The sequence below is a fragment of the Leptopilina boulardi genome, unplaced genomic scaffold (genome assembly GCF_019393585.1).
Source record: "Leptopilina boulardi isolate dan_hultmark-lab unplaced genomic scaffold, ZJU_Lbou_2.1 LbouV2_30, whole genome shotgun sequence".
Taxonomy (NCBI): domain Eukaryota; kingdom Metazoa; phylum Arthropoda; class Insecta; order Hymenoptera; family Figitidae; genus Leptopilina; species Leptopilina boulardi.
The window spans coordinates 865,671-891,877 of NW_026137863.1; the positions used below are offsets into that span (position 1 = coordinate 865,671).

Below are 26,207 nucleotides of genomic sequence, written 5' to 3' on the forward strand. Positions count from 1 at the left end.
TAATTATTTCTCTCCTCTCATCAGTTACAAATTTTCAATTTTTATTTTTGCAAATTTTTCTTAAAAAAAAATTGCATTTATTGCAATTAAAAATTAATTAATTCAAAAATTAAAAAAAATATTATCATTATTATTTATTAATTAATAATTAATAATTAATATATTAATAACAATTATTAAAAAATATATTAATAATAATTAGTAAATAATATATTAATAAATAATTAATAATATATCAATAATAATTAATTAACAATATATTAATAATTATTATTTATAGTTATAATAATAATAATTATAATAATATGATTAATTAATTTTATCCGGAATTTTTGAATAAACAAATTTATTGAATAGAAAACCATAAATAATATTTAATATAACAAAAATAGAAAAAAATTAAATATAACTAAAAGTGACAAGCAAAAAAAAAAAAAAAAAATGGGAAATAAAAAATTTATTCATTCATCTAATAATAGACTTTTAATAGCAGCACACACTGATAATATTAGCTTCTGATATTTTTATAATTTCTATTTATTTTTAATAATTCTGATTACATCAAAAAACTTGTTTTCAATTACGGTCATTATATATCTTCGATTCCTAAGGGTATTTCCCCCCCTTTTTTTTTGTTAATAATCTTACGTTACAAACTTTCACGCGCATATATATATATATATATTATTTTCTTCCTGATGAATAAAAAATAGTTTTTTTTTTCCTTTTATATAATTATTTAATATTATTAATAAATCATTTATAGATTCTTGTGAAATAATTATTTCTCCACAATATATAAACATAAGATTCTGGTTAAATTATGATGTAGCACATGTGTTAACACTATGGAAAATATTGCATAATAATATAAAAGTGATAATGAAATTACAAAAAAATAATTTTTTAAGTATTTTTTATTAGGTACAAATATATATATTTTTTGATTTTTCTATTAATATGATTCATCTAATAATAATGATAACAATAATAATATAATGTAATAATAATAATAATACAATATAATAATATAATAATTAAATATTAATAATAATTAATATTATTAATTAATTATTAATTAATTAATTATTTTATTATTATTACTTATATTATTGATATACTTCACGGACGTTAAACATTTTTTTAACAATAATAATAATTAATATAATTATTATAATAAATATATATTATATTTATATTTATATTTTATTAATAAATTATAAATTATTATTATTATTATTTATAAATTATTAGTTTATTTTATATTTATATTTTTTATTATATTATATTTATATTATCAATATTAATAGTAATAGTAATAATTAATAGTAATATTTATTAAAAAGTATGTCAAATTGGCATATAGAGGATTTATTTACATATCAAAATCTTTTATTCACAATCTCGAAATTTTGTCATTCGTCATTTTATTGTCTTGTATGATAATCAATATCATATATTATTTATTAAAGTCAAAAGTAAATAATGCAAAAGTTTTTGAAATTTTAATTATTTACTGTTTTTTTTTTTAAATTTTTTAGTTATAAAAAAAAATTTTTTAATATTTTTTTTTCTTTTTTTTTGAAAATATAAAGTAGAAAATGTCTAAGAAGATATAGAAAATGCAATATCCCGTATCTTTTGAAAAATATTGCACACGTATATATATGCATATACTTTCAATCAGTTCTTCGTTTGAAAAGTTGCGTTCCAATTTACATACTTTGCATATTTTCTTTTTTACATTTTCTCATATAGATTGCTAATAAATCTTAATTTTATTTATTTTTTGAAATTTATATTTTAAAATATACTTGCATTTGAATTGTATTATAATATATTCATTAAAAATATGCGAGATTTTAATTTTTTATTTCATTAATTTTTTTAAATTAATTACAATAATTATTAACAATAATAAATTATAATAATTATTATTAACAATAATTAATTACAATAATTATTAACAATAATTAATTATAATAATTATTATTAACAATAATTAATTACAATAATTATTATTAACAATAATTAATTACAATTATTATTAACAATAATTAATTATAATAATTATTAACAATAATCAATTATAATAATTATTAACAACAATTAATTATAATAATTATTATTAATTATACAGTTGTTAATTATTAGTTAACAATTAATTATAATAATTATTATTAATTATACAGTTGTTAATTATTAGTTAACAATTAATTAATTATTAACTAAGGGGCCGTCCATAAACTACGTTACCTATTTTAGGGGGGAGGGGGTCTAAAAAGAATGAAAAATTGGTAACGTAGTTTATGGATGGTCTCTAATTATTAATTAAAAGTTAATTATTTTTGTTAAATAAATAAAAATAATAATTATAAAAATAAAAATAACAAAAATAATTTATAAAATAATTATAAAAATAAAAAAAATTTTATTATATAATTTAATTAATTATTATTAATTAAACAGTTGTTAATTATTAATTAACAATTAATTAAATAGTTGTTAATTATTATTTAACAATTAATTAATTATTAACTAAGGGGCCGTCCATAAACTACGTTACGTATTTCAGGGGGGAGGGGGTTTAAAAAGAATGAAAAATTGGTAACGTAATTTATGGATGGCCCCTAATTATTAATTAAAAGTTAATTATTTTTGTTAAATAAATAAAAATAATAATTATAAAAATAGAAATAAAAATAACAAAAATAATATTTATAAAATAATTATAAAAATAAAAAAAAATTTATTATTATTTATAATTCCGCGGGGAATTTGTTTAAATAAATAAAAGAAGAAACATAAAAATGTTATTTGTTTATAAAAAAAAATATTTTTTTTTAATATTAAAATAAATTGCTGACACTTTATAAAGTAAAATCACAGTTTTAAAACGAGAATAATTATGATATTAAAAGTGACAATTATATATATAAAATATATATGTATATATATATATCCTGTTTTATGCCACCTGAGACTTTGTCCGTATTTATAGATAGAATGTGGTGAATGATCGATCATGGTCTTACTCACGTGTGCAACACGTGGCTTGTCTCTCCCACTTTTGATCAGTAGATGAAACGTGTCATGCAACAAATTCCATTTACACACACAAATTTATATATATATATAGGTTCGATCTGCAAAATACCTTCAAAGACATAAAAAAAATCTGCCCTTGACATTGCTCATTCCCTTCTCAATCATAATGTTGTCTTTTTAGAATTTATACAAAAAAAAATCATCCATTAAGGATATGCATCAAGATGATCGTTTTGATATGTACGAATATTTTTTTTTTTTATTTTAATTTTTTTTAGAAAATTAATTAATTTAGTACTAATTAATTAATTTTCATTTAGCAGAATTTTTATTTAATCGAATTTTTCACATGAGAGAAATTCAAATTAAACGAATTTTAATTTGACCGAAATTTTAAGACTCCGAATTTTCATTTGTCCGAAATTTTATTTGTACGAATTTTTAAGACGTCAAATTTCCATTTGTCCGAATTTTTATTTGTACGAATTTTAAGGAATCCGAATTTTCATTTGTCCGAATTTTTCTTTGTACGAATTTTTAAGACGACAAATTTCCATTTGTCCGAATTTTTAAGACGTCAAATTTCCATTGGTCCGAATTTTTATTTGTACGAATTTTAAGGAATCCGAATTTTTATTTGTACGAATTTTTAAGACGCCAAATTTCCATTTGTCCGAATTTTTAAGACGTCAAATTTCCATTGGTCCGAATTTTTATTTGTACCAACTTTTAAGACGCCAAATTTTCATTTGTCCGAAATTACCAAAGGTACCGAACGAACAAAACAATCATTGGCAGAAAGATTTCGGCGCAATTTTTTTTTCGAATTTGTTATGTTCGGACCAGTTGTAATTTCGGATAAATGAAAACTCGGAGTATTAAAAATTCGTACAAATTAAAATTCGGAGTCTTAAAAATTCGTACAAATTAAAATTCGGACAAATGAAAAATTTGAGTCTTAAAAATTCGGACAATTAAAAATTCGTACAAATTAAAATGCGGACAAATTAAAAAAAAAAATTTTTTTTAAATACTTAAAAAAATTTTAAATTATGATTTTTATGGGAAATTCTTTTTATAATTGAAAATTTCGATTAAGTGAAAAATCCTCTTTGTTATCTGTCTTTGATTTCGAAATGGCTGGACCTATATTACATGCTGTGCGTCCCTCTCTCTCTCTCTCTTTCTCGTCTCCCAAAGACTTTCTAAACTGTATTATACCTTCTATATAAACGAAGTGATATAAATATATGCATATATAATTCTGTGCGTGCATTTCGCATATCAGTTGGAAACAATTTTATGCATTTGCCAATACATATATACATAAAGTAATTCCTCCGATAGAGCACGCTTGACACAGCAAAATAAATGAATATCTTTTCTTAAATGGATGTTAAGTAACAAGTATTTCCTCTCCCTGGCCAAGTTACATTGTTTAAATTACTATTTATTTTTATAAAAATAGTAAATATGTTGATAAAAATTCAAAAAAAAAAAATTTTAATTTAAAATAAAATCTGAAAATTTATTTACAAAATATTTTTGTTTTTTGAAAAAAAAAAAATTTATTTGATTCAAATAATTGGTTACTTGATTATTATCAAATAAATATTTAATTGCACTAAATATTTTTTAATTCGAATTAAATAAATTGTATTTGAACCAATAATTTTTGTACTTGAAACAAATACAATTTATTTAATTCGAATTAAAAATTATTTTGGTGCAAGTAAATATTATTTATTTGTCAATAGTCAAGTAACCGATTATTTGAGTCAAATTTAACTGTTATCAAATAAATATTTACTTGAATGAAATAAATATTTACTTGAATGGCATAAATATTTACTTGAATGGCATAAATATTTACTTGGATGGCATAAATATTTACTTGAATGGCATAAATATTTACTTGAATGAAATAAATATTTACTTGAATGGCATAAATATTTACTTGAATGAAATAAAAATTTACTTGAATGGCATAAATATTTACTTGAATGAAATAAATATTTACTTGAATGGCATAAATATTTACTTGAATGAAATAAATATTTACTTGAATCAAATAAATATTTATTTGATAATTGTCTAATAAACAATTATTTTAATTTAATTTTAATTTACAATAATAATAATTTTTTTTTTACAAAATTTTTTCGTGATTAAAAAAAAATCAAGTAACACTCACTATATGGAAAATTTATAATATTCAAGAGTAATATTTTTGTTGACATTGCATCACCACTTGAACTTGTAAAAAAATGAACTGTGTGTGCAAATATAATGTCATGAAATGTTGCATATTTTTTTTTATTTTCTGTATTCATTGTTTGTTTGATAAATAAAAAAAAAAAGCAAACCGAGAGAAAGAGTTTGAAAATATACATTTTTTTTTATATAAAATATAGAACACTGAGAAAAATTGTAACAAATTTTTTTTTTTTATGGAAATTATAAATGTTTTTTTGTTCTGGATCTACTCTATTAAATTATTAAAATTAAATTCTGTGGTTAAAGAAAATGTGTCTTGTTTAACCGCAAAATTGAATCCATTTTATCTGAATCAGTTTATTATTAAAAATAAAATTCTGTGGTTTAAAAAATAAAAGTAAAGATTTTTTATTTTTTTTAAACTATAAATATCCTTTGTGTTAAATAAATAAAAGATTTTCCTTTTTTTTTGTTTTGCTTTATATATTATTTCGATGAATAATAAAAAATAAAGTGTCAGGTCATTTTTTTATCATTTAAATTCCTTTTTCATTACATATACTTCAAAAAAAAAAATAACTTTATTACAAAAATGGTACAAAAATTTAATTATTATTTATTTATTGACAAATTAATAAAAAAAAATTAATTTGTAGGTAATTAATAAAAAATTAATTTTTTCTAATTATTAAATAAATTAATTATTAAATAATTAAATATTAATTAATATTTTTAATAAATTCTTACTTCTTAATAATCATCTTAATTGAAATAAATCACTGAATTTTTTTTTTTTTTGCTATAAAACCTCTTATCAATAAAGTCTGTAAATTAACTTCATTTTATTGAAAAAAAAAATTTTATTTGTTTATAGTTCAGCCTGTCAGTTAGATTAACTTTGAACCAAGGAAGAATTTCTTCTTTAAAAAAAAAAAAAAATATTCCATCCACAATTAATTTTTGTTTTTATTTTGTCCTACCCTAAATTTACAATAAAAATGTGAATAAATTATTAGTTGACGTATCTTATCTGTTATGGAATGTTTCTTATTTTTTTTTTTCGGTAAAATTCAGAATGGTTTCTCGCGCCTTCGAGGATTGTAGCACAAAAAAATTCGAGTTCCTGTTTTCTGAATAGATAAACATGGGTTAATGACGTTATATACTGTGATGTAATGTTTATTGATATATTTTTTAGAAATATTATTTTTGGTTTTTTTTTTCTTTCTTTTTGTAATATATTTTTTTTATAATTATTATTAATTATTATTATTTTTTTTTATAATTAAAATATTTCCCGTACATATAATAATTATTGTAATATTTTAGGAATTTTTTTGTAAAAATAATGTAGAAATATTTTTTTAGAAAATAATTTAGGAATATTTTTTTGTCATAAGAATATTTTTATTAAGTGTTTTTTAGAAATATTTTTCTCAAAAAATAATTTAGGAATATATTTATATAAAGTATTTTTGAAATATTTTTATTAAATATATTTATTTTTCGAAAAAGAAGGAAATAAAAATCAACTTTCAATTTAATGAATTATTATTATTAATTCCTTTAATATTTTTTTGAATTAGAGAGTAATGAAGAAGATTTTTGTTCTTTCTTTGAATTCCCTTTTAGCAAAACAGGTTTTTTAAATGGTAATTTGTATGGAAATTCACGACTAAAAAGTGTTGTAAAAAGTTGTAAATTACGTAAAAGTAGGACTTTAACGTGGGAAAATAGAAATTTTATAAAATTATTTTAATTTAATCGCACTTTATTTTACTCATAAATAAAAGAATATTTTTTTTTATCATTTTCGAAAATTATGTTTCATGTTTCTTTATTTTCAATCGATCGTTTGAAAATTGTAAAGAAAATTTTATATTCGATTTTTTTTATTCATTTACCTTATTTTTTAATTTTTTCCAAATATTTATTTATATTTTCCTCTATTTTGAATTTTGCACGATTTTTTTTTGCTAACTAAGATATTTTTCAATTTTCTCACAATTCTCTCCATAAGTATAACGAATGTGTAAAGAAAGAAAGGGATCTGAGAAAAAAAAACTTGGCTAAAATCAATATTCAGGAATTTAATATTTCATATGGAAGTTACTATATATATATATATACATACTTCCATATAAAACGAAGAAAAATCCCTAATACTATGGAAAATTAGTGACGAATTATTATTATTGATTAAGTTATTAAATTACAATTTTTAAAATTTTAATAATAGAAATAAAATTACGAATAATTAATTATTATTAATTAGAAAAATTATAAATAAAATTACATGTAATAATCGTAAAAAATATATATAAGAAAATAAAAATCTAATAATTAATATTAAAAAAAATTAGTCATTAAATAAATAAATTTAATAAATAATAAAATAAATAATTAAATAAATAATTTAATAAATAAAAATTATAATTTTCCATAAAATTATTTTGAAAATTGACAATTTTAGTAAAAAAAATATTATTTTCAAAAAAAATTTAGTAATTTTATGTAAAAATTTATATAAAAGTAATTTCAATGAAAATTCAAAAACTATTATTTTTTTTCCCTCTAATTATTATTTAATACAGAAGGATAAAAATAAAAATTCGCGGAAGTACTTTTTCTCTATTTTCAGAAAAAAAAATTTCGCGCACGGGACATCATTTATTTTTTTTTTTTTTTTTAATAATAAACCATAAGCACACACTTTTAGTACAATTGGTTTTTCGTATATGATTTTTCTCTCCCTCTGTCACTTTTTTTTGGCCCTTTATATGTGCGCGTTTATTGTACGCGAGAATAATTATAAAAAGTGATACTAAATTACTGGGTGTGTTCAACCCAAGGGATGGCCAAGTATGGATTAACTGTTTCTTGTATATATATATATATATATAGGAAGAGAGGTTGTCTATTTTTATATTTCACCTGAAATGCGTTCCTAAAACATCCCCTTTTATTATTATTATTATTATTATTATTATCGAAAAGGTTTATAAAGTGCGCGTAATTTTATCTAAAAAAAAATGTCTCAAAAGAAAGTACACGATCTTTTTGTTTTATTTCTTTTAAAAAATTAATTCTCTTTTTTGTTAGTAAAAAAAATAAAATAAAATATCGCACGCAATCGTGGAATACTAATTTTGTTTTTATATCACTTATTTGTCCGTAGGGAATTAAATTTACGATCTCTAATTTCTGTCTCAAGAGAGTTACTGTTTTTTTTTGTTTTTTTGTTTCAAGTTCAATTTTTATTATGTAGATCCATGTGTTGATAATATTGACTCAATATGGAAATTAAAAAGTTTTTCCCCTATTTTCTTTTGTACTTCATTTCCTCATTTTTTATACACGATGTGTGAGGGTATTTTGGTTTTTTTTTTATTTATTTTACATAGAATTTTTCTGATAAATTTAAAACAATTTTAATGTTAAAAAATATTTTGTAATAATTTTTTTTAAATTAAATAAATTTTATATTTGTTTTAAATTATTATTTAATTTATTTGAAAAAAAATATTTTTATTTTATAAATTTATTTATTAAATTATTAAATTATTTATTTTTATTTATAAAAAAAAAAATAGAGAAAAACAAATTCTTTAGAGACAGGAAAAAACAATTTTTTGAAAAATTAATTTGTTTATAAAAATAAAATTTTGTTTTTCATTCAATTAATGTCTGTTTACATTCTATTATTGTCGAATTAATGAAATTATTTCGGAATCATGTATCTAATATTGTATATCCGAGTCGTTATAATATTCATATAAATATCATATGAGTAGACTTGTATTTTAATATTCAATTATAATTAATAAACTATAGTTTCTCTATTCTATCATTAGTGAACAATGACTCGAGCGATGCTAAAATTTTCCTCGTATTTATTTACTACCCTTTATATTAATTTCAGGTATTTTTAATTTTTTTTTTTTTTTTTTTTTATTTTTTTTAAAGAGACTTCCTAAGCAAGACTAATTGCTATTTAATTAAAGTTTATGTTTCTACGCGACACACAAAACAATTGCCATTCTTTTTCTTCTATATGTATATAATAGGTATTACCAATTAACGAACCATAAAGAGCGCGCAATCCATTTCTACGAACATAATTTTTTTTTTTTTTTACAAAAATAAATGACGAAAAATGGAAAAAAAATTAAATAAAAAAATTAAATTAAAAATTAATTAAATGATATTAAAAAAAATTATTATTTATCAATTAATAGAAATTAAATTAAAATAATAATAATAATAAATAATAATAACACTTATAATTATTGGTAATATAATAATAATAATAATAATAATAATAATAATAATAATAATAATAATAATAATAATAATAATAATAATAATAATAATAATAATAATTAATTACCTAATAACAAAGAAATAATAATTAATTACCTAAAAACAAAAAAAATAATAATTAATCACCTAATAATAAAAAAATGATAATAAAATTGTATGCCTTAGGTAGCGTAGTTGGTTAAAGCGTTAGGTTATAAGTCGCAGGTCCGGTCGTAGGTTCGAATCCCGCCGGGTGTTAGAGAATTTATTTCATAAGTTCGCGTTAATTCTAAGGTGGCTGTATTAAATATAACAAAATCGGAATATATGCGATTACCTAATAATAATAATACCCAATAAAACTAATACCTAGTACTACTAATACCTAATAATAATAATAATAATACCTAATAATCCCTAATAATACTAATACCTAGTACTACTAATACCTAATAATAATAATAATAATAATCCCTAATAATCCCTAATAATACTAATACCTAGTAATACTAATACCTAATAATTCCTAATAATAATAATACCTAATAATCCCTAATAATACTAATACCTAATAATACTAATAGCTAGTAATACTAATACCTAGTGATACTAATACCTAGTAATACTAATACCTAGTAATACTAATACCTAGTGATACTAATACCTAGTAATACTAATACCTAATAATCCCTAATAATACTAATACCTAATAATTCCTAATAATAATAATACTAATACCTAGTAATACTAATACCTAGTAATACTAATACCTAATAATCCCTAATAATACTAATACCTAATAATACTAATAATACTAATACCTAGTAATACTAATACCTAGTAATAATTAAATAAAATAATAATTAATTAGATATATTAATAAATAATATAATAATAAAAATTATATTTCCAGGACCAGAAAAATTAATTAATTAACCAAAAAAATAATTTTAAAAAACAACTGCAAATAAATAAAGTTTCCTCTATTAAGTGAATAATTGTGATTTTCATCGTGATTCTTGTGAAAAGGTCAAATAGATGAGTTTTTCTTGAGAGAGAGAGAGAGAGAGAGAGAGAGAGAGAGAGAGAATGTATAAAAATAACTTATACGATTTTAACAAGTACCTATCCTAACAAATATAAACGAATAAATATTGGCAAGAATAATGGAATAACGGGTGTGAAATATTGTCAGTAAAAAAAAAAAGAAGAGAAAAATAGTTGCGTTGAATATAGTGGATAGTAAATATAGTATTAAGGAAGTATTCAGGAAGCATGAGGAAAAAAAAAAAAAAAGAAAATACATATATGGGATCTCGCACAAAAGGAGAGAGATAATTATCAAACGAGTCATACCATCAGTATATGAGACTTTTTTTCTTTTTTTTTTTTTTTTTTCAAAAAAATCGACCTTCCATTCATTGCCGCAAAACTAATTTATGAACTAACCAATATTCTCCTTTTTATGACATTGAAATCTTCCCCGAAATGTGTGCCTTAATGATTTAGAACGACATCATATATATGAGCTATAAAAAAAAAAAAAAAATAAATGGTCCATCGTAAAATATATAGACAACTTTTATCGCGGTGTCTGTGCGCGGCGATGAATTATAAAAATGCTTGCCCAATAAAAAATTATATAAAATTTTTGGTCTTTTTTTTCTCAAAATTAGATTTATAATTAAGTTTCTAATTACGATTAAATCAGTTAAAATTAATAAATATAAATCTAAAATTCAAAAAAAAAAAAAAGTTAAAATTAAAAAATTAAAAAATTAAAATTTTTCCCGTTGACAAGAAAGTCGCATGTCTTCTTTATATATATTTTTTTTTATGTAGTGTCGAGTACACGCACATAGTCTGCCATACCTGGCACGATCAGGCTCTCTGGTTATGCAATCACGATTAGGTTTGTTCACTCGGACTTCGGAAGTAATACTTTATTATTACTTTTATATATCGTTGTTACCATTGACAGTTTTTGCTTTTACAGCGAATGAAAAATTTACATTCAATAGTATATATGCTAATTGTAATTTATACCCCATTTGTAAATAAATAAATATATATGCATACAGATTTGGATTCTGATATTAAATCAATAGAATCGAAGAAATTTATAAAAAAAAAAAATATTTTTTTTATTATGCCATTCGCATTTTATTTCACATAATAATTTTTTCTCTATGTATATTTTTTTTATTTTTATATCTTTTATATTTTTTATTTATAATTATTTTATTTAGTTTATTTTATTTATTAAAATAAATATTTATTTCATAATAGTAAGGTAACCGATTATTTGAATCAAATAATTTTTTTTTCAATGTATTATTAATTATTATTATTATTATTAATTTTTTATTAATAATTTTTGTTTGTTTGGCCTAGTGACTAAAATGGGTATAAATAAAAAAAAATTTTATATTAATTATTAATTTTTATATATTATTATATTAATAAAATTTTTTTATTAAATATTTTTATGGCCTTTTAAATTTTTTTAAAAATATTATTATTATTATTATTATCGAACGAGTACACATATTTCGCCTTCTGGTATAATTTTATCTGTAAAATATATTGTTATGATTCCAAACGTGTCTCACATCAAAATTCTTCAATATCCTGTTTCGTAGCAGCACGTAAAAATAATGATATGATTTTGAAAATCAAAAATTAGTTCATTTAATTTTTATATAATTTTTATTATTATTTTTTTATTTCTATTATTTATTTTTATTTAAAATTTATATTATTTTTGTTAACAAAAACAAAATTATTCGATATTAAAAAAAAAGAAACTAAAAAATATTTGACTTTTTTTTTGCAAATTTTTTTTTGTTTCTAATAAAAAAATATATTGTTTGAGATCTACTTTTGAATACTCAAAAATAATAATAAATAAAAATAATAATATCGCGAGAGTAAATCACTATATATATAGGTGTGTGTAATTACAATACAATTGCTCATCATTGTTATAGTACTGATAAGGTATCCTTGAACCTGACACGGCATGCATTCATATTTTTTTTTTTTTTATTAATCTAAGGCAGTGATTTACTGGTCACCTGGTATCTTAATACTCAATCTTTAACTTGATATATTTTTTCCGACATTTTTAAAGAGACATATTATTTGAAAATAACTGAATAAAAAATATTTGAAATATTGTCTATTAAAATTTGTATCACCGAAAAATTGTTTTACAATAAATAAATGTATGAGTGAGAATATTATCAGTGGGATGTCCACTGATAATGATGATAAAGATGCGCTTCAGGAGGAATTATTTAAATTAAAAAAAGTAAGCGCTCAATTTTTTATTTCAAGATAAAATAAAAATTTTAATTATAAATCTGATTTAACAATGTATTAATATTTTTTTTCTGCAAATTTATTAATATTTTCTTCTTTTTTTTTTTAATACTAAATAACTAAATAAATATTTATAAAAAAAACTATCGAACTAACTAACTAATAAATATTATTACCTTTTATAATAATAAATAAATAAATAAATAAATAAAATAATAAAAATAATAAAAAATAAAATAAATGTTTTTTTTATTATGGGTGAAAAATTTCAACTGTGAGTAAAATTTTGTTCTATTGAGAAAAAAAAAAAAAAATTTAGTTGAATCGTAAATATTTGAGAGAGAGAGTTAAAAGCAACTTCTGTGGCGTCATGTCAAGAGGAAAAACTAACGGAAAATCGAGTGAATAAAATTTTTTTCTAATTTAACGACACAATTGAAGATTTTTCAATATTTATACAGACGATGCGCGCAGTAAATAAAGTTTGCACTCAATTTACCATAAATGTTTAATATCAATTTACGAAAATTGACACAGTTGTTGTTTATAAAATAATAATGTGAAATTCCATTCCTAACGTCTTATTTCAATCTTCTATAAAGTGAAATTTGCAATATTTAAATCATTTACCTAATGAGCGCTACTGATTTTATTTTAAAAAATACATAATATTTTTAGTTTATTTATTTTTTTAATTATTTAAAAAAATTTCCTCTTCCAATAATAATAACAATAATAAATAAATAAATAGTAATTACTATTTTATTATTAAAAATTTTTTTTTAATAATTTATTTATTTATTTTTTAATAATTAATATTAAATTAATAATATAGTTTTTATTCGTCTCTAGGACTATTAATTAATCACTCCCCAGCCTTTTCTACTTTTTAATTTAATTTACATAATTTATTTATTTATTTATTTAAATAAAAAATTTATTTAAAAATAATTTATTTATTATTTTATTTATTTAAATAAAAAATTTTATTACTAATTCAATAGTAACATTTTTTTTTTTATTTAAATAAAAATAAATTTTTAATTAATGTCCAAGAAAAAAGTGACAATTATTGTGATTTTTGTTTCTAATGGATTGCAATAAATATAATATAGACTTTTTTCAAGTTTTCACCGCACTTTTCTTTGGCACTTGAGATTTAAAAATAATTTTCACCAATTAATAGTCTCGTGGCACGTTTGCACGTGGTTAAAGTGGCTCGTGAATAGAAACGCGATTTAATTGAAAACGAGGTTCAATCAAAATAAATGTTTATATATATATATATACAGTTTGAGAGAGAATCAAATAACTAGAGACTATATATATATATATATATATATATATATATATATATACAATTACTTATTCTGGACACGATTTGACATGACTTTATCGTGACTAAGTGGGAGTGTCACGCACTTGCATCGATTACAACGTTGACAAAATGGATTTACAAGCATCCAATGAATTGTACGTGAGTTCAGAGCGAATTCAAATTGAAAATATTTGCAACGAGGAAGAGAGTCCTTTCCATACATATATATATAACATTAGCGGACAATTTCACAATAAATCAATACCGTGTGCAACATTTTCAACAATTATTTGTATTTACTATATAAATTCTAAACGGAAATTTAGAAAAAAAAATATTTACTACAGAAAAATGTTTTTTAAACTAAAATTTTGTTTTTTCTTATCATAAACAGAAGATAATACAGTCAGAATATTTAAAAAGGTTGTGTTATGATAACATATGAACATAGCTGTGTGGTCAGAGTACATGGCTCGCGTCCCAAGGGTCCTGGGTTCGATTCCCAAAGCTTTGAAATTTTTCCAAATTATTTTTAAGTGTTTTATCTTAAATAGAAATGAATAAATAAAATAAATAAAATAAATAAATATAATAATTATATAAATAAAATAATAATAATATAAATAAATATAATAATAATAATATAATATTGTTCTATTTTTCTTGAGACCATAAAAAAAATTGAATTAATTATTCTCTGATAAAGGCAACTAAAAAAAAGGACAATATTGAAACTTTGAAAGACTTATTAACAATAAATTTGCTTCTCAGTGTTCTTTTTAGCATCGAACAAAATCGAGAGTAAAATTTATTGGCCAATTTATTTTTCAATGACCTATACTGCGCGAAAAACAATTTGTCTTTTATTTTATATAATGAAGAGGAAGAAGAAGAAGAAAAAAAAAACAGTTTATCGTACTATGAAATGAGATGTCAGTTTTTTTTGCCTTGTCAAAAGAAAATAATATTTTTTTTTATAGGCGTGGAAAATTGTTTTCTTCAAAATTGACTTGTGAAATTACGTTTTTCGCTATATATATATATGTATACAAACATTTGTAATTATCAAAAGCTTTTTAAAAGTGCCAAGAAACCTTTTGTGTCCTGTGATTGATTTTTTAAAAAAGAAACACATCGCAAATGGAATTTTTTTTTTTTTTTGCTATACTCAATTGAATCTGTCAATTTTATTTACAGTATATATTTTGCTGGAAATTTATCGGTTTAAAAAAAATTAAATTATTATAAAAAAAAATAATTAACCATAATTAAAATTTTATATTTTACTTTTAATTTTTTTATTTATTTTATTTAATTTTAATTAAGTTTATTTAATTTTATTTAAGTTTATTTAAGTTTATTTAATTTTATTTAATTTTATTTAATATTTCATTTAATTACTTTTGAAAATAATAAATTTTAATGTTACTTCAATGTTGGTTAATGAAAATTAGGCATAGCAATTATTGAATACATATTTTAGTGTATAACTCACGTATGAGTGGCCATTGTTTTGATTTGGCTCGCTTTTGCACAAGTTAGTTCCTTGATTACACTCTCGAATAATGCATTGCATCGAAATATACAGTGTGTTTAATAAACCTTGGTTGTTCAAAAATAAAAACACTTTTCATTGTATTTAAACAAAAAATTGTATATTAATTATTAATTAATTAATTAACCTAATTATTTATTATTAATTAATTTCTATTCTATTAATAGTTATTAATTATTTATTAATCATCTAATTACTAAAAGAAATCAATTATTTCTAAACTAATTTATATTCTCTTTAAAAAAAAGATATACAAAATTTATATTCCAAAACGTCATACAATAATATTTACTTTTTTAAAAAAAATGATTATTAATATTCACGTGCTCTGCAAATAAGTTAAAAAAAAATCTCAACATAAAGAATTACTACAATTCTATTGACGTTACGATACGTGACCGATAAAAAAAAATTGACGTATTTTTTCATAATCAAATTTTATGTAGATTTCTTCTTTTTTTTTTTAAAAAAAAAATATATTTATCCTCTTATCAATGTTTTAAATATTTCTGTAATTTTCAATTATATTTAAAGAAAATTTTTTTTTCAACTTTTAAATAAAAAACCAATTGAATTTTTATATTTGTTTCATAGTTAATCAATAATTTTTTTATTAATTATTTTATTTTAATTATATGTAAAATTTATATAAAAAATTGTTTTTTATTAAATAAAAATTATTTCAACAAATATTTATTCGTTGCCATAGCAACAGTTGCTATGCTACTGGTTAACATGATACAGGTTACTATGGTAACATTAACTTTGGTACCATTAAGTTGCTATGGTAGCAGTTACTTTGGTACCACAAAATTTTGGTACCAGTTAATTTGGTACCACTAACTTTCGTACCAGTTAATTTGGTACCACTAACTTTGGTACCAGTTAATTTGGTACCACTAACTTTGGTACCAGTTACTTTGGTACCACTAACTTTGGTACCAGTTACTTTGGTACCAGTTACTTTGGTACCAGTTACTTTGGTACCAGTTACTTTGGTACCAGTTACTTTGGTACCAGTTACTTTGGTACCAGTTACTTTGGTACCAGTTACTTTGGTACCAGTTACTTTGGTACAAGTTACTGAGGTACTATTAACTTTGGTACCGGTTACTATGGTACTACTAACTTTGGTACCAGTTACTTTGGTACCAGTTACTTTGGTACCAGTTACTTTGGTACCAGTTACTTTGGTACCAGTTACTTTAGTACAAGTTACTTTGGTACCAGTTACTTTGGTACCAGTTACTTTGGTACCAGTTACTTTGGTACCAGTTACTTTGGTACCAGTTACTTTGGTACAATTAGTATACAATTAGTTACTGTGGTACTAGTTACTTTGGTACCAGTTACTTTGGTGCCAATTAGTTACTGTGGTACTAGTTACTTTGGTGCCAATTAGTTACTGTGGTACCAGTTACTTTGGTACCAGTTACTTTGGTACCATTTAGTTACTATGGTACAAGTTACTTTGGTACTACTAACTTTGGTACCGGTTACTATGGTACTACTAACTTTGGTACCAGTTACTTTGGTACCATTTAGTTACTATGGTACCAGTTACTTTGGTACCATTTTGTTACTATGGTACAAGTTACTATGGTACTACTAACTTTGGTACCAGTTACTTTGGTAAGACTAACTTTGGTACCACTAACTTTGGTACAATTTAGTTACTATGGTACAAGTTACTTTGGTACTACTAACTTTGGTACCGGTTACTATGGTACTACCAACTTTGGTACCAGTTACTTTGGTACCATTTAGTTACTATGGTACTGGTTACTTTGGTACCAGTTACTATGGTACCAGTTACTTTGGTACCAGTTACTTCGGTACCAGTTACTTTGGTACCATTTAGTTACTATGGTACAAGTTACTTTGGTACTACTAACTTTGGTACCGGTTACTATGGTACTACCAACTTTGGTACCAGTTACTTTGGTACCATTTAGTTACTATGGTACTGGTTACTTTGGTACCAGTTACTATGGTACCAGTTACTTTGGTACCAGTTACTTCGGTACCAGTTACTTTGGTACCATTTAGTTACTATGGTACAAGTTACTTTGGTACTACTAACTTTGGTACCGGTTACTATGGTACTACCAACTTTGGTACCAGTTACTTTGGTACCATTTAGTTACTATGGTACTGGTTACTTTGGTACCGGTTACTATGGTACCGGTTACTATGGTATCACTAACTTTGGTACTATTTAGTTACTTCGGTACCATTTAGTTACTATGGTACTAGTTACTATGGTACCAGTTACTATGGTACCAGTTACTGTGGTACCAGTTAGTATGGTACCAGTTACTTTGGTACCAGCTACTGTAGTACCAGTTATATTGGTACCGGTTACTATGGCACCGATTGGTATGGTACCGGTTGTCATGGAAACAGTTGTTATGGTAACGGTTGCTATGGTAACCGTTGCTATTGTACTGGTTGCCATGGTTATCGTTGCCATGGTAACCTTTTGTGAGGTAACCGCAAAAAATTTTCAAATTCAATATCCATAGATAAAGATTTAATTGAAATGAATCAATTTAATAATGAATTTAAAAAAAATAATAATAAGAAAAAATTATATGTGATTGCAGGTAGCCGACTCGTACAATGGTGACGACAACACAAAATGACAGCGAAAGAAGTGTCGGTGGCGGTGATGGAGATGGGGGCGGCGGCGGTGGTGGTGGCGGTGGTGAAAAAAATACCACAGTGTTTACGGTATCTGTGAGTGGCGTTGGCTATAGAAATGATGGTTACAAGGACGATGGTACGGACGGTATACCACCAGAACCAAGAAAACCACCACAATTACCCGCGAGTGATGATGATACACAATCGCGTAAATTTAAATTGTCGCGCAGTGAAAAATGGCGTATTCTCAAAAATATTGGTACAGTGTCAATAGCATTTATGGTACAATTCACTGCATTTCAAGGTACGGCAAATTTACAATCGTCAATTAATGCTAAAGAAGGCCTCGGTACAGTATCATTGTCAGCAATTTATGCTGCACTTGTGCTCTCTTGTATTTTTATACCAACATTTGTGATTAAAAGATTGACCGTCAAATGGACATTGTGCGTGTCAATGTTGTGTTATGCGCCATATATTGGCTCACAATTTTATCCACGTTTTTATACACTTGTACCGGCTGGTGTTTTATTGGGCCTTGGCGCCGCACCAATGTGGGCGGCAAAAGCGACCTACCTCACGCAAGTTGGTGGTGTTTATGCAAAACTCACCGATCAACCTGCCGACGCTATTGTTGTTAGATTCTTTGGATTTTTCTTTCTCGCATGGCAAACGGCGGAACTTTGGGGAAATCTTGTATCGTCTCTTGGTAAGTTTTATTTTTTTTTTAAATTTATTTTTCTCTTCTTTTTCTTTTTTTTTATTTTACTTTGTCTGTCTGTTAGTTTTTTCTGTCTTTTTCTCTTTGTATTTTCTGTCCGTTCGTTTATTTTGTTTGTTGAAACAAATCTAAGTTCATAAAGACAATTATTTTTTAAACAATGAAATCACCTGTATAATAATCAAGATACTAGAATTAAACATTACTATTATTAATTATTTACAATTATTCTTTATTTTGAAATAATGAATCTCTGAAAATTGAAAATCTGAATGAGAAAAAATCCACAGTTATGAGGAATCGAACCCCGGTCCTTGGTGTTGCAAATCCAGTAGGGAAGCCACTCTGCTATTTCACGCGTCAAGGACCAAAGGTTGTAAATAATCTTATAAAGTGAAAGAATTATTGAAATTTCCAGTTTATTACGTTCATAAAAATAAATTTTAATTTGATTAATTTTTCTTTAATTAATTATACTAATTAATTAATTTTATTTTAATTTTATTATTTATATTCTAAATAATAATATTTCCATACCAAATAAATTTTGTTCAATGTCAAATTAAAGACGTTATTTTCAACTAATTCAAATTTAGAAAGCAGATGATTTAATAAGAAAAATAATTTTTTATTTAAAAAAATAAAAATTTTGTTCTAAAAAAGAAGAAAGGGGGGGGGGAGAGAATATACATGTTATCCTTGTAGCTCGATTACCTTCAGAATAAAGGAGAAACATTGAAAAAAAAAAAATATATTTATGTCTTGATCATCATATCGCAGTGAAAGAAAAACAGTGATAGAGCTTAGATTATTGGGAGTCTAACGTTTCAGTGGAAGAGATTGGCCTATAGTCAGACATCGTCTGACGTTAAATCCCTATGCTCTACTTAGATTCACCGGCAGTCGAAGTTATTTATGTTTTTTTTTTCTCATCTTCATTGTAGTGTGTAGGGCAAATTTGTAATGTAAAAAAAAATTATCGAATAATTTTTTTTATAATATATATATATATATATATATATATACTGATATTATTTCCTGAATTAGAACGAAACGAATCTGAAGACAGTGTGTCACAGTACGTGCGAGAAAAAGAGAGAAGGACGACAAGTGTGATATAAAATTAGCGGGGGGGAAGAAAAGAGGACTCTTGGACTTGGAGATTGAAAGAGTGCCTCAGGCACATCAAGAAACGAGATTTATCCGGTATAAACCCACGCTAGTCACTTTTTCGTACCACCTCGCGCATTCCCCGCTCTGATAATATAAAACGGATTCCACAAACGTTCGACTTTTGATTTAATTTAACTTTCTTTCTTTCTCTAAATTTTTTTTTTTATTTTCCATAATTACTTCCTTTACATTATATATATAAACATTAATTAATTAATTAATAATAATTAGTGAATACAAATTAATTAATAATAATTAACTAAATAATAACTAATTAATTAAATAATTTATTTATTAATTAGGTAATTAATTAAAAAATCCAGTTGTTAATTAGGTAATTAATTAAGTAAGTAATTTGTTAATTAGGCAATTAATAAATAAATTAATTTGTTAATTAGGTGATAAATTAAATAATTAAATGGAGCATTAAATAATTTGTTTATTTAGTAAAGAATTAATTTGATATTTGAGTAACTATTTGATATAATAATTAATATGTTTGTTAATTAGTTGGCAATAAATTAGGGGAACAATTTGTTAATTACGAGATAAAAATTATTTATTAATTAGAAAACAAATTAATTTCTTAATTATCTGAATGATTAATTTTTTAATCAGGTAACTAATTAATTTGTTAATTAGATAACTAAATAATTACCTAACTAACTAATTTGTTAATCAGGTAACTAATTAATTACCTAAATAATTAATTGGTAAATCAGGTAACTAATTAATTTGTTAATTATATAACTAATTAATTACCTAACATACTAATTTGTTAATCAGGTAACTAATTAATTTGCTAATTAGATTAATAATTAATTACCTAAACAAATAATTTGTTAATCAGGTAAATAATTAATTACTTAAATAACTAATTTGTTAATCAGGTAACTTATTAATTTGTTAATTAGATAACTAATTAATTACCTAACTAACTAATTTGTTAATCAGGTAACTAATTAATTACCTAAATAATTAATTGGTAAATCATGTAACTAATTAATTTGTTAATTATATAACTAATTAATTACCTAACATACTAATTTGTTAATCAGGTAACTAATTAATTTGCTAATTAGATTAATAATTAATTACCTAAACAAATAATTTGTTAATCAGGTAAATAATTAATTACTTAAATAACTAATTTGTTAATCAGGTAACTAATTAATTACCTAACTAACTAATTTGTTAATCAGGTAAGTAATTAATTACCTAAATAATTAATTTCTTAATCAGGTAACTAATAAATTTGCTAATTAGATTAATAATTAATTACCTAAACAAATAATTTGTTAATCAGGTAAATAATTAATTACTTAAATAACTAATTGGTTAATCAGGTAACTAATTTTTTACCTAAATAATTAATTGGTTAATCAGGTAACTAATTAATTTGTTAATTAGATAACTAATTAATTACCTAACTAACTAATTTGTTAATCAGGTAACTAATTTATTACCTAAATAATTAATTGGTTAATCAGGTAACTAATTAATTTGTTAATTAGATAACTAATTAATTACCTAAGATACTAATTTGTTAATCAGGTAACTAATTAATTTGCTAATTAGATTAATAATTAATTACCTAAACAAATAATTTGTTAATCAGGTAAATAATTAATTACTTAAATAACTAATTTGTTAATCAGGTAACTAATTAATTTGCTAATTAGATTAATAATTAATTACCTTAACAAATAATTTGTTAATCAGGTAAATAATTAATTACTTGAATAACTAATTGGTTAATCAGGTAATAAATTAATTTGTTAATTATTAATTAATTATCAATTAAATAATTTATTGATTAACCGATTTTTTAATCAATTTGGTAATTAATAAATTTGTTAATTAGCTAATTATCAAATTTGTTAATAAGGTAATTATTTAATTTGTAATTAATTGGTTTTTTTTTTAAATTTTAATATTTTGTTTTCTGTTGTTATTATTTGTTAGTATTATTTAAAAAATAAATAAAATTCAAAATTAATTGGAAATCAATTTTTTACATATATAAATATATCGACTGGGCAATTATTTGTATATCTGGAATCAGGTGGCGCAAGCAAAAACGACGTGGGTGGGGGGGTGCTCGGTAAAGGTCAAGATTGTATCGAGTCCTTGTCGAGGTCGATCAGCAATAAGCGAATGACGTTCCTCGGAGCATTAAACGAAGGTCACAAACCTTCTATATACGCCTCAAATGGAAAACCCACACCTTATTTGGAATTTGCCAATTTATATAATATAAATTGCGAATTATATCACCCAATTTGAATTTATATATATTTTTTTTATTATCGTTTTACACCCGCGAAAAAGATATGAAAATTGGATTCTTTTCACGAGAAAATGATACCATATTTTTTTCAAAAAGAAATTGATAAAATGGTATAGAAATTTTTTTTCTTTAAATGTAATCCAATTATTCCATTATTATGTAAGTTTATTTTTCAAATTTTTTTTTTTTAATTTTCTTTTATTCACATGACAATAATTGGCTCGAGAACCTTGACTTTTATGATTTCGTTGAAAAGGAAATGTTTTAAAAAGAAGAAAAAAAAATGAAGTAAAAAAAAAAGGTGATGAAAATGTAAGAAAGTGTCTAGAAATATGTGAAATATTCATATAATATATGTGTCAACTCTCGATAGTTTAGTGAAAGTCTCGCGCGAAACTTATAAAAATCGAAAAAATTAAAATACTTAAAAATTATTTCTATTTTCAAGTCAAATTAAATTACTATATTTTTTATTTTATTAAAATTCAATTGTAAATAAAAAAAAAATTAATTTATAAAAAATAAAATTATTTTATATTCATAAATAATTTTTAGAGATTTTAATTATAAATAAATTAAAAAAAAATAAAATTAATATGAAAAAAAATTCAAATTTCTAAAATGAAATTTTTCTTTTTGTTTTCAGTGTTAAGTGGAGATGAATTTGGAGGTAGTAATAACTCTGTCAGTAGTGACAATGCTAAAGTGAAATTATGTGGAGCTGATTTCTGTGTTCATGCAAATGGTGGACACGAGAGTTTGGATCGACCACAAGATTCTGAGATTTATGAAATCTCAGCAATTTATTTATCTTGTGTTTTGGTTGCCGTTATGATTGTCGCTCTCTTCGTGGATCCACTCTCCAGGTATGAATCCCAATATTATTTAAATAATTAATTTTTTTATATAAAATTCTTTTTTTTTTAATATTTAAAACATTAAAAAAAATATATAAAAATTTATTATTTATTATTATTAATAATTTAATAATAATTAATAAATTAAATAATTTAATTAACATTAATATTTTATTATTAGTAATAAATATATAAAAAAATATAAATAGATCATTGAAACGATTGAAAGAAAAAAAATCTAATAAAACATAAGACTATAAATAAACAATAGAATGTATAAATAAATCAAATAAGATTTTCTTATTTGCAATTAAAAAAATCAGAAATTAAAATTAAATTCATTAATGATAAATTTCAAGAACAAAAGTAAAATAATTATGCTATATAATTCTATAAAAGTGGAAGAATTTTTTAAAAGAATGATAAATGTCTACTGAGAATTGTAATTTATTTTTTATATTGTCAACCGTTAGATTATTTGTATAGACAATAATTGCCTATAAGTAAATTTATTGTTGACATTAAAAAAAAAATTCACTTTTCCTCATATATTTATTGTAAACTCAAGACCACTATTTAATTGAAAATTATTTCAAAGAATTTTCCAATTATCCATTAACAATATTGGGCAATCAATAATATTTAATTAATTTTATCGAGAAATTTTCACTCCAATTCCTACTAAAAACAAAATTGATTAAATTATATATTAGAATAAAATTATCATTATAAGTTAAATTAATTAATTTAATTTAATTCTTGTAACAATAAAATGGAATTAATAATCGATTTTAAAAAATTGTTTTTTAATCTTTTATTTCACGAAAATGTAAAAAATAAAAAAAATATTCTAGTTATTTTATTAAGACAAAAGTGGCTGCGTGGTCAAAGTACATGTCTCGCGTCCAAAGGGTCCTGGGTTCGATTCCCCATGCCTAAGAAATTTTTTCAAAATTATTCTCAAGTGTTTTAAATTCTGTATATTATTTTTTTAATAAATTTTCTGCACGTGTAATAAATGTAGATTTTAGGGGGGGGGGGGAAATAATAATAATTAAAATCTTTCCGCGCATAAATCTCGTGGATGGCTCGTGCGCAATTAGCATAAATTTTCGGCTCCACGGAATAAAAATGACATCACAAAACCTTGACTCAAGTGACGATATTCTAATTAAGATTTTTGTCTGATAACAAATTTTCATCACACGTCATCATATGAAACAAAAAAAAAAAACACAATTAATTAGAAACACTTTTACTTCCTGGAATATATATTGACGAATATATTGACGTCCTTGAAAGAAAATGACCATTTTTTTAAAAAATAAATTAGAAAATTTAATTTAATTTTTATAAAATGCTTCCATGAGGAAGCAATTAAATAATATTAGAATTTTTTTTTATATCTAATTAAGTAATTAATTTACATTTGAACTTCTTAAATGTTATGTCACAATTTAGTCATTTATTTATATATATTTAATTGTAAATATTTTTTCATCAGTTCATTATCTTTTAACAAATACTTTTCCTGTTTTGACATTTGCTTTTTTTTTAAATTAACAAACGTATGCTTATTATAAAAAAACATTTTTTAAAAATATCTCTTTAGAAATTTTTTTTTGTCCTTAAATTAATTTTTAAATTAAATAATTAATTATAATATTATATAATATCATTATTGCATTAATTATTAATATTATAATTTAATAACAGATTTTAATAATAATTTAATAATAAAATAAATTTTATTAAAAATAATCTCAAAAAATAGTTATAACATTTTAATTTTTTTTACAGTCTTTAAGCAATTAAATAATTACAATTTTTTAATAATATATAGGTAGTAATCAAGTATTTAAGTATATTTAACAAATAATTGATAGATATTTATATTTGATAAGATGTACTCATTCTTATCAGATCAGGTAATATCGCGTCTAAATACAAATGATGACTCAAATTTCCATTGTTTATTTTCTTTCTGTTTCATTGCGGGAAAATGCTAATGTTTGCAAACATTATTTGTAAATGTTATTTTCGTAATTTAGATTTGTTTTCATCTTTAAACAATTGCCGCACGTTTTTTTTAACTAAATTCACAACAAACAAAAAAAACAATAAAAAAATTTCGACTAACTGCAAAATTACTAATTTTATCATTTTAATTTTTTATTTATTTAAAAAACAAGCGCAAATAAAAAATAATTAAAATTATAATAATTTTAAGAATAATAAATTAATTATTTATAAATAAAAAAAAAATAGGTAAGAAAAATTATTTTCTTGTAATTTAGAAAAAATTTAAATAAATTCAAATTTTTTTTATTTTTTTTTTTTTTGAATAACAAAAAAATGTCATTTACAAAAAAAAAAGACGGATAACAAATTAAAAATTAACATAAATGGACCGTAATTTAAAGATATTATTTTAATATACTAATTGTGACATAAGAATCGGAGAATTTATTTTTTTTTTTATTTTTTTTTTTGAATTGTGAAAAAAAAATATAAAAATGGGCGTCATAGTTTTTAAAGATACATATACTATCTCAATATTGAAAGAGATTCGTCTCACATAATATGTTTTTTAAATTAACTGCCGACGTCTTTTTTTTTTCTCTCATAAAAGTATCACCGTTATCGTACATTGAGATCAACGGCTGCACGTGATTTACGTAACTTGTATAATCGATGACTGAACAAAGTATAGATAATTAGTCTGTTAAAAAATAACAATATCTCAATATCGACCA

At 22.2% G+C, this 26,207-nt stretch overlaps 3 protein-coding genes across 4 annotated transcripts in view; 2 read left to right on the forward strand and 1 right to left on the reverse strand.

The window, feature by feature from the left end:
* The window catches only part of LOC127282472 (uncharacterized), a 241,720-nt gene that overhangs the window by 12,041 nt on the left and 203,472 nt on the right, over positions 1-26,207 (reverse strand). The gene's annotated exons all lie outside the window — the stretch shown is intronic.
* The window catches only part of LOC127282466 (UNC93-like protein), a 59,621-nt gene that overhangs the window by 2,787 nt on the left and 30,627 nt on the right, over positions 1-26,207 (forward strand). The window contains exons 2-3 of the mRNA XM_051306714.1: positions 18,371-19,119; positions 23,241-23,460. Coding sequence (XP_051162671.1) covers positions 18,387-19,119; positions 23,241-23,460 — 953 coding nt within the window. The 5' untranslated portion in view covers positions 18,371-18,386. The remainder of the gene's footprint in view (positions 1-18,370; positions 19,120-23,240; positions 23,461-26,207) is intronic.
* The window catches only part of LOC127282469 (nitric oxide synthase-interacting protein homolog), a 181,257-nt gene continuing 167,967 nt past the window's right edge, over positions 12,918-26,207 (forward strand). Inside the window, exon 1 of one of the 2 annotated variants that reach the window (XM_051306721.1) lies at positions 12,918-12,930. The gene's annotated coding sequence lies outside the window, so the exon portion shown is untranslated. Of the gene's footprint in view, positions 12,931-23,151; positions 23,165-26,207 lie in introns of those variants that run through there. The other variant, XM_051306722.1, reaches the window with a different exon arrangement.